This window comes from Podarcis raffonei, chromosome 7 (assembly GCF_027172205.1).
Source record: "Podarcis raffonei isolate rPodRaf1 chromosome 7, rPodRaf1.pri, whole genome shotgun sequence".
Taxonomy (NCBI): domain Eukaryota; kingdom Metazoa; phylum Chordata; class Lepidosauria; order Squamata; family Lacertidae; genus Podarcis; species Podarcis raffonei.
The window spans coordinates 22,944,606-22,954,882 of record NC_070608.1 but is presented as its reverse complement, the minus strand read 5'-3'; the positions used below and the strand labels follow the sequence as shown (position 1 = coordinate 22,954,882).

Here is a 10,277-nt window from a genome sequence, read left to right as displayed (position 1 = left end):
AGCCAGGGAAGCAACACTGCCTTGTTCCTGCTGATGAATGATAGCAGGAGGATGTGTGGCATTTTGAAAAAAAACGACCACAGGCTCTCCATCAGAAACCTCCTTCACAAATTTTGTAGCTCTGCTGTAGCAGCTGCCTCATCTAATTGAATTACAATGTGTGTGAAAAGCCTGTTTTCCAACAGGCAGCAGAAGAACTTGCCATGTGACAAACATCGTTTGCAAGGTGGCTTCCTAGCTAGGAGGTTGGATGCAACTTCAAGATGGGCTTTTAGTCTAATTTGGAACTATGAAATTAACAAGAGAGACTCTCGGTTTTGTAACCCCGGTACAAACATGTGTATGGTGGGATCAATCAACTGCCACTCTGGTGGAATTGACAAAACACATGGGAAGACACTGGCAGAAGGTTCAGAGGCGATCACTCTCTGTATACTAAGCAATATGCCTAAACCCAGGCCCCTGTAGTCAGGAACATCTTTCAATATTTTATCAAACAGGATGGGCCAAACTCCTACTATTTCATAATAGTCACACAAGTTTTCAAGACGTAAAAATAATGAAGGGTGTGTTTCTGGCCCTACGTTATATGAAATGAAGAATGGCCATCTATGCTCAAGTCAAACTCTGTGGTACCATCCAAGTAACTGTTGCCTAATAGGTTACCATTGCTGCATGCAAACTATGCGAGGCAGTGGGAATTTCAAACAGAATGTCCTAACGATTACAGTAACAGCTACAAAAAACAACAACACGTACCCGCAATGATATCTATACATATATACGCTAATGCTTTGCTTATTGCTCCATGCAAACTACAGTGGTACCTTGGGTTACACACGCTTCAGGTTACAGACGCTTCAGGTTACAGACTCTGCTAACCCAGACATACCTCGGGTTAAGAACTTTGCTTCAGGATGAGAACAGAAATTGCGCGGTGGCGGCGCGCCGGCGGCAGGAGGCCCCATTAGCTAAAGTGGCACCTCAGGTTAAGAACAGTTTCAGGTTAAGAACAGACTTTCAGAATGAATTAAGTTCTTAACCTGAGGTACCACTGTATTCATTTAGAATTATACCAGTGTCAATTTGTGTGTGGCCACTTAAAATGACTTTACAAGCCAGTCAGCTACTGGAAGCAATGACATGTGCTTCATGACATGTCTGAGGGCTCATTCAGACTTCTGCTCGTGCCACAATTTCTAGGCACAGGGCAGTGGCTGGGGTCCAAGCAGTTTTGCTTTTTTGTCTCACTGCTTTCCCCTGGTAAACCCGCCATTCACTGATGAATCGGAAGCATTGTCAATCTGTCTAAAACCCAATTTACCTTTGTTTCGATTCAGGGGGAAACAGTGGGTTTTCCCAGGGAAAATGGCGGGACCAAAGAAAAACCACTTGGATCCATGCCTTCCCTGCAGTAGCAGAGGGGGGCCTGTGGAGAAGAATCCTAACGTGGCCAAGAAAGAGAGAGAGGCGGGGGGGAGATCCCTAACTTGGCCAAAGGAGTGAAAGCAAAAGAGCACAACAGAACAGAAATAGAGGAAATACAGGGCAAATTGTGTCTTGTATTGAATCAACATAGGACATAGCATTTTACACTGAAATACAGGATGATCCTGTATTATACAGGACAGGTGGCAACCCTATTCTGGAGTCACATGGCCACAAGCTGCTGGCAAAATAATAATTTGGAACCAGCAAGGCAGAGGGTTGTATCATGCGGATGTATCTTTGATGGGTATTTGGGGAATGTCCCCTAGCTATACCGTTGAGTAATTTTGACACGGCCCCTTAGGTTAGGGGCACAGCACTTGCCTTAGTTTAGTATGACTTGACTATCACCTTGTTAGTTATTTCTAGACAGGAATCATTGGGAGAAGCCTTGTTTTGGCTCTAATAAACAGCCAGTAGGCAGCTTGGATGGTAGAGAAGAACCCATTGCAATGGGACATCTCTTTGGGGATTTGGTTGCTTTGGGAGTGAATATATGTTCAGCTACCCACATGGTACAAAGGATCACTGCCAGTCTCACTAAACATTTAGTCAACAATAGTTGCTGCTTATACTCCAGGTTAGACCATGTAATGTTAGCAGCAGCAGAACTAACCTTGCTTAGCATTAAGGCTCAGCTGCGCTCTGTCTCCACAAGGTCACTTTTGACAAATCCCAGGAAGCCCTTTCTCCTCCTCCTCTCAGTGCACAAGGCTAGTTCTATAGATATATAGCCTCAATAAGTGACAAACTATCTCAAAAGTCTCCCAGATTGGCATATGGGGAGGGGGGGAATGAAAGGCAGGTGCCCTGTTTTAGATCACATTGGACTATTCCTCAGGAAGACCAATATCGGACCAGTTCACTGGCCCTTGTTATCACACCAATGAAATGGACCCATGGATTAGGTTTGCAAGTCAGAAGCAAAAAAAGAATCCCTCACTTAAGAAGGTAGGCAATGCCTGCTTTGTTTTTGTTAATAACATAGCCGTGGTTCTCTTACAAGGTACCCTGTGGCCGCAACAAATGTTCCTAAAACTCACCGCTTTCGTTTCTGCAATCTAATCTTGCTAGGAATCTCTCCTCCACTGTGACGTGAAATGGCGCCCCTGTGACCCAAGTGGTGCAGAGTTTGGGGTTCTGGTTTTCCTAGCTAAGCAACTGTGAGAGTCTGAAGGGAGAGGAGCCATTGCCAGCTTACACCCCCATTGTGCATACAGTTCTCAAAGGAGACCCCCGTCAGCCTGCAGATAGCACTCTGCTAGCTCCTCCATCACACCTGGAGATGCAACCCACCCTGGCATTCTTCCCTCTAGGTGCCAGAGCAAAAGATGCAGCCCCTGCAGATGCCAGCACTCCCATGCAGCACCCGTAGAGCCCTGTGGATGCTCCCATAAACAAACAGCTCTATTCCCTTACCCCGCATTAGAACAGCTGGCCAGATGGCTCTGGGCTTGAGGCTTGATGGATCCATTTCATTTTTACTGGAACTTGGGAGGTCCATCCGCTGGCACAAAATGGAGCATTGGCTAGGCTTCTGTATGCTTTGGGTTAAGGGCCAGGGACTGATCTCACAGCTCTTTCACACACAGAGGGATTCACAGCTGCCTTCTCTTCAAGCTTCATTCATCAAAACAGCCTAATTTCAGGTGGGGCTGCAGGAGAGGGTCATGCTAGCCTTTGCTACTGTTAAACAAACCGTTGGGAGAGAAGAAACACTTGCCAATCTCCTGCAAATCACCCCAAGATCAACTGACAGTTCCTGATCTACCTTCTGCCAACCTCCATTCTGGTGCAATGTAGATGCTGATCGAGTGGCAACTCCCCTCATCCCTGACAATTGGCCATGCTGGCTGGGATGAACAAGAGTTGGAATCTAACAAAAAAATGGGGGGGCACAGGTTCCTCCAACTCTTTTCCAGAGCAACTGGGGGGGTTTCCATATTCTTGTTTGTGAGCTTAAATTGTGCTTATTCTTTTGATTCTGCTTTTCCCCATCTAACTATCTAAGATCTAAAGAAGTAGAGGAAAAACAGAATAATCAATTGCCTTCAGGCAAAAGAAAGCAAAAAAGAGATAAAAATCCAACATCTTTCTCCTATAGTTTTTTTTATATTTTAAAAAAATATTTTAATATATATTTAAGTATATATAAATATATCACAAATGGTACCATTTCCATGTTTCAGTACAAACCATGGTGGTGTACTGATGCATGAGTCCTACAATTTAATATCTGAACAGTATGGGATGCTAGCGTTTCCCATGGTCCCAGGTGTGCCCTGCCTAAAAAACCAACCAACCAACCCATGATATAGATAAGTTTTGAGGCTGATTCACACAGCCACTTCTGAGGTGTGATTCAGATGGCGTTGTGAAAGTGCAACCACATGGCGAGATCACGTGAAAACCAGAAACCAAAACAAACCTAGCCATTTCACAAGACCACTTTACAATGTGGACACCCAGGGAGAAAGAGACACCTGGTTGGTAAGTTTTCTCCCCTCTGCAATGGTGAAACCAAACCGCACCCAAATCAACATGCTTCCCTCCGTGTCAGCTGCTCAAATTGTGCTGTGATTTTGAGTGCTCGAGCTGAAGTGACTCCTCCACTGATTTTTTTCCACATGCAATTTTGTGGGGGTTTTTCCTGCTGCTTCTTCAGGACCACGTTACAAATCAAACACCAGGTTCCCAAAACTGAGATTATCTCTGATGCAGGGGCAGGGCATTTGGAGGAAGGAAGTGGTGTGCAGGTGGGGGGTTGGGGTGGGGAGTTTAACCCTGGTGATTCTCCTCTGCAAATGCTGCCCTCTCTTGATCCCACTGTTCTTCTGCCAATCTGGTTCCAAGAAGAAGGCAGGGGGAAATGGAACCGCGGAACAGCCTGCCTCAGTAGGCAACAAGCTCTTCTTTGCTAGAGGTATTGATGCAGAGGCTGGGTGAACATCTGGCCGAGATAATGAGCTGCATTCTGCTTTTCAGAAGCAGGAAGTTGGACAATATGACCTCCAAGGTGCCTTCTGACGCTATGATTTCTACGACCTTGGAGGGGCGTTTGTAGGGGAGAATTGGCAAGTGCAAGGAGTGCTAAGCTATTCTCCCCCTGAAAACTGCATCCTGCCTTCCCAAAAGTTGGCAGGCACGTGTTTAGGAAACACACGTTTGCTGGCATACCATAGATCCACCTGACTCTCGCCAACTTTCTTCTGTCTAAAAGAAGGAAGAGGAAAAGGACACCTTCTCCAAGATTTCTCTGTCTTCCAACCACCAAATACTGCCATTTCCTTGTTGCTCTCTTCCCTGCAAGTGGCCTTTGAGTTGTAGGTGCTTCTTCTTTATCATCAGCCCACCAAAACATTCACTTTCCCCCCGAGGGTTGGATTTCCTCAATTCAAGTTTCCCACATACACAAGTTGCCTTCCCTGATCCCAAATGGTAACCAATGACCAGCATCACAATTGCTGCATGGTATTTTCTTCTGCCCTCTCTCCAAACGCATGTCCTCCTTTTAAGAAGAAATGCAGTCGCATCACCCAGAGAAGGCAGCTGAACAAGCTTTCTTCTCTCTCACCCACCCACCGTACCTTCATCTTACAGAAGCATTCAGAGCTTCCCAGCGCTGTGAAGGCATCACCGATAGGCAAGGTGCGCTGTCCTTTGTGTGTGTCATGTTAGCACTGGTGCCTATTGCTTCCCCCCCCTGCCTTCTCCTCTAACTCGCACCTTGGCTGCTAAAAGGAATTGTCCATGGGTTAAATCTCCACCCAATATATCAAATGGTCCCCCGACTGTGTTTATAGAGGCTGAATGATTAGAACAGCAAATTTCACACCTGCCAGGCACACATTACTTAGGATTTGTGCACAGAACTCATTTGGCTGCTGTACTTGGAACTAAGGGCTGTGTTTAGAAACCTTCATGCTTACCTCTAAGCAGTGACCACAGGTAATTTTATTAGAGATAAGCAGGGACCTTACAGAGGTTTGTTGCAGCAGCCCAACTCTAGCATAATATGGCGACAGACGGTGGCATTCAACTACGCTTTACTCGGGGTAGACCCATTGAAAGGAATGGACATTAGTCACGTTAGGTGACCAAGATGATCAAGGGTCTGGAAACCAAGCCTTGTGAAGAATGGTTAAGCCTGGGGAAAAGGAGGCGATACGATAGCCATCTTCAAATATCTGAAGGGGATCACATGGAAGTTGGAAGCTTGTTTTCTCCTGGTCCGGGGGCAAGACCCGAACCAATCAATTCAAATGACAAGAAAGGAGATTCTGACTAAATATTAGGAAGACCTTTCAGACGGCAAGAGCTATTTGATGTTGGTGTGGACCCCTTCGGAAGGTGGTGGACTCTCCCTTCACTGGAGGTTTTTAAGCAGAAGTTTGAGGGGCATCTCTGAGGAATGCTTTAGTTGTGATTCCTGTGTTGCAAGGGGTTGGACTAGATGACCCTCGGGGTCTCTTCCAACTCTACAATTCTATGAATTTCAGTGGGTCCATTCTGATTAAAACTTAGCTGAATGCCACCGGGAATGTTAAATTACTTGGTCTGACTGTGATCCAAACCCTGCTACTAGTGTCACTGGTGCACACATAGAGATCTGAAAGAGGCTTCTTCATTTGCTGCAATGCCAGAGAATGTTCTTCAGCATTCCCCAGCACTGAAGGGAACATGGTAGACGTTTCTTGCGCACTACTCCATGTATGCCTCAGAACCCTACATACTTCTGGCAAAGGGCTCTCGTCCCTCCGCATTTCTTTTTTTTAGCTTGGAATTGACGGACAAATCAAAACTTAAGGCTTCAATCCTAAGCATGCTTGGAAGGAAGTCCTGTTCAAACCCCCTGGGATTTGCTCCCAGGCAAACTGATTGAGGACCAGGCCGCGCAGATTGTGACAACCATTTGAAAACTGACATAGTTGTGCGGGCAGCTCTCTCTGTATCCCAGGATGCATTTGGGAGAGTGTTTTCCTAGCACAACTTCTAACTGATCTGCCACAACGAAAGCGAAAGGTGCCACAAAAGAAGGCATAGTTGGCCGGACAGAGGCAATGCCACCATGAATGTTGTTTTGGCAAAAAAAGAGAGAGAGAGAAAAGAAATAAAAAAAACCCCAGAGACATGAAATAATCCAAGCAACTGTTTTAGAACTGCCCAGCGCTGCTGGGGTCACACTGAAGGAGACGGACGATGGATGGGTCACTCTTGGCTCCTCGAATAAACTCTTCCAGAGAAAGTTTTCCTAGAAAATAAATAGAGATGCTGTTTTGGAATTCTATAGTGGACAAAGCATCTTAAGAGCCGCTTCACACACAACATTCATTCCTGCAGGTTTCGGAAAAGACTGAAGATGCTGCCATAGGTAAATGTACCAGGGATGACTCCTATGCATACGAAAGCTTCTCCTTCACAAAATGCACTGTTTCTTTTTTGTTGAAACAGTTCTGATTGGGCAATTCTCACAGGCTGCAACTCAGCAAACCTAATAGTGGCTTGGGAGCCTGTTCTTGAACGCAAAGATTTATCCCACCACTAAACCAATGAGCACTATCACCTTTAACTCAGTTCCAAAAGCCTTTCTGAAACTGATCTGCTGCATTAGGAATTATCTACAATATAGGAGAAAAATAATATTTTGAGTCAGTCAAGGCATTATAAAAACTCTTACACCAGGACTGACTGTCTTTCTTTCTTTCTTTCTTTCTTTCTTTCTTTCTTTCTTTCTTTCTTTCTCCCTCCCTCCCTCCCTCCCTCCCTCCCTCCCTCCCTCCCTCCCTCCCCCAGGACACCAACACCTTTCATAGACTTTTAATATATTTCTGACTTCAGATTTCAACATCACCAGCATTGTAAGATAAACATGTGGGCACCAGTCACTTTCCCAGAGTTTAGTAAAATGTGGTTCAGCTCTGAGTGACAGGTGGCTTGGGATGCATTGGAGGAAGAAGGAAAAAACATTTAGAGTGGTTTCCTAGCACCTGACCTGGGAGCAGATCCAGGGTTCGAAGGAGCAGGAAGGAGGTTTCTAGCACAATAACTCCAAGACAGCCTCCTGTTGTGCCATCAGAGCCCTGATTTGTGACCTGTGCTTCCTGCAGGCTTCTATTCAGCTGTGATTGCTTCCAGAAATTATGGGCCAAACTGCTAGCCTGCAAACGCTATCCAAAAAAGAATAGTTTGACCTTCTACGGCTTTCTCATAATAGTGTAAACAGTCAGCACTGCACAGATCCTTGAGAGCCCAGTTGCTACATACATATCAGGGGCCTCATTAGCATGGACTTCCTTCTGTTTATTCAGTCACTCCAGCTGTTTGACAGGTGTTTGAGAGACCAGAACAAGCAGAGGCCAGCAAGCTAAAGAGAGAGCATAGAAAGATATTTACCGTCCCGGTTGGTGTCCATCTGGCGGAAGATTTTCTCTGTTCTTTTCTCGGGTGTCGATTCGTCTTCTGGCATCTTCATAACCGAAGAAACCATCTTGTAGATTGCCTAAGAAGTGGGACACAAGGAAGTGATGATCACTGTTGTGATTCCAGAGACTACTCTAGGATGTGGGGGGTCCCTGCCCCCATTCCTTATGCTGGACCCCAATTGCCTGTTCCTTTCCCATTTATTTATTCATCATTACTTTGCTCCCAGGGCAGCAAGGCACATTACATTGCTGAGGGAGACCCTGGCCTCTCCTCAATCTAATTTGCTCAAAGGCATCTATGAGTACCAATTAACATATGCAAATTTTATGCCTGTTTGTGTCACGGGTCAGCATCTCGAACCGCCTAAGTGCCTAGCAATGTCCCTCCTCTTGGGTGGCGCCCAGGTAAGGGTGGGACAAAGTTTCTCTCAGTTCCTGATTTTTCTAATATTAAATTCAGTCCCCCACATTTCCACATCAGTTTGTGCTGTGCTTTAAAAAAAAAAAAAAGTTGTCATGAAAATGAATCAGCCTTTGAAGACCTCTTGAGAATTTCAGTAAGTCCAGAAAGCTGCTACTTGGAACCGGCCGAATGGAAACTCTGAAGTTTTGTTCAAGCAAGATTCTCCAAATTAGCCTGAAGTTCTCATTTATGCAAAATTTAATCCAAAATAGCTTTGCTTCAATAAAATATTGTCTTCATCAAATGAGAAAATGTCACTGCTCCAGTCGACCTTATTAAATCATATTTTCTGGGAGATGCAGAACAGCAAGTTAAGTGACATGACGGAAGACAATGTTAATCAGGGAATTTTGGTGCAGCACTGGGGAACAAGTGCAGGGCAATGCAATGCATGTTTACTCAGAAGCAGGTCCTATTGAGTTCAATGGGGCTTACTCCCATATAAATGTGCATAGGATTGCAAGCCTTAATTCCCACCAAGCTCACAACTACCCCAGATTTCTAGCTCTTTTACTCCTGCTTACCGACCCAGTACACCTTCAGGCCCTGTTATACTTTAAACAGAGAGGACCAATATGTGTGCGGAAAGGCATTTATCGGTTTAATGGAAAATTAATGCTTGGTTAATATAGCCAAGTATTTCTCTCTTGCCTCCATCAGCAGCTGGCATTGTAACAACAGTTTTCCTTCAGTCACCCCAAAGTTATGAAAAATAATGTGGGATGAGCAAATGAAATATTGGCATTAATTACCAGAAGCCAGGTGCAGAAGCAACGGGCATATTCTGCAATTAAAATTATCATTACTTGTTGGAGGGAAGAGCATTTATATATTTAAGGATTTGTTCTATCCTGCCATTAAATTAATATTTTCAAGGCAGCTTACAAAATATGCAACCATAAAACAAATAAAACCTTATCTGATTTGTGTGTGTGTTTTTTAATCTTTTTTTTTTAAATCGTTTTGATGAAGACTCCTAAGCATGTTAAAATTGTACCAGCTTGAACAACTGCTATCCCTTACATGTTCCAGAGGCTCTGATGATTACACAGAGCTCTCCAACCCATGAACAGTTCTGTTCTTTTCCATTAAGGAACAAGGAAGATCCACCAGGATGAGCAACTCTGGATGCAACTGATCTCTGATACAATGGGCTGAATCCTACCTCAGCTGCTGTTAAGTCTCCAACCCTGGCTCAGCCAAAAATACCTCTGTGTACCTTGCTCATCCCAGCTCAGCTGGGGCTCAGCTGGCTGAGCCAAGGCCAATGTAAGTTTCCCCCAAAGGGTCATAGAACACTATTTTAAAGGCTTGTTTCCCTTCTGCCACGCTTAGGCACAGCAGCAGCAGTAGAGACACCCCTAAGCGGTGTTTGGGACTGGTGTAACTTTATACTGGCTTAACTTACAATGGCTTGTTTTATGCCAGCTTCTTATGCATAGGATTGCCCCTTAAGTCCGCTGTACTATCCTTTAAATCTACTGTAAAATGTGGTCAACCGTGCCTCTTCAGGAGCACGTATCTATCTGTTGGTCGATCTATTGGATTTATACACTGCCCTTCATCAAAAGATCTCAGGCCAGTTCACAAGATAAAAACACGAGATAAAAGCACAAATAAATAGTTAAAACAGGAACAAAACAACAAAAATAACACCGCATCCTACAAATGCATTTAAATGATGTTATGTATTGAAGTTCTCACCCTGGCCACCAGGGGTATTGTGTATATAGTTTTCACTCAGGTCCACATAAGTTAATTTAGGCGGGAAAGCCTATAAAAGCAGGCCGGCTGAGCTGTTCAGTTCAGTTCCAGCTTACTATAGAGAACCACTTGGAGAAATATCTGTGTCGACTGCTACGTCCACCCACAACTTAATAAAGGAGGCACACCAAAAGGGCCTC

At 44.7% G+C, this 10,277-nt stretch overlaps 1 protein-coding gene across 4 annotated transcripts in view; it reads right to left on the bottom strand.

Moving 5' to 3' along the window:
- Positions 1-5,424: 5,424 nt before the first annotated feature.
- NCALD (neurocalcin delta) overlaps positions 5,425-10,277 on the bottom strand; it is a 55,076-nt gene continuing 50,223 nt past the window's right edge. For all 4 annotated transcript variants that reach the window (XM_053395511.1, XM_053395510.1, XM_053395513.1 and 1 more), the window contains exons 3-4: positions 7,882-7,987; positions 5,425-6,739 (exon numbers count right to left, since the gene is read on the bottom strand). In XM_053395511.1, the coding sequence (XP_053251486.1) occupies positions 6,642-6,739; positions 7,882-7,987 (204 nt within the window). In that variant the 3' untranslated portion in view covers positions 5,425-6,641. The remainder of the gene's footprint in view (positions 6,740-7,881; positions 7,988-10,277) is intronic.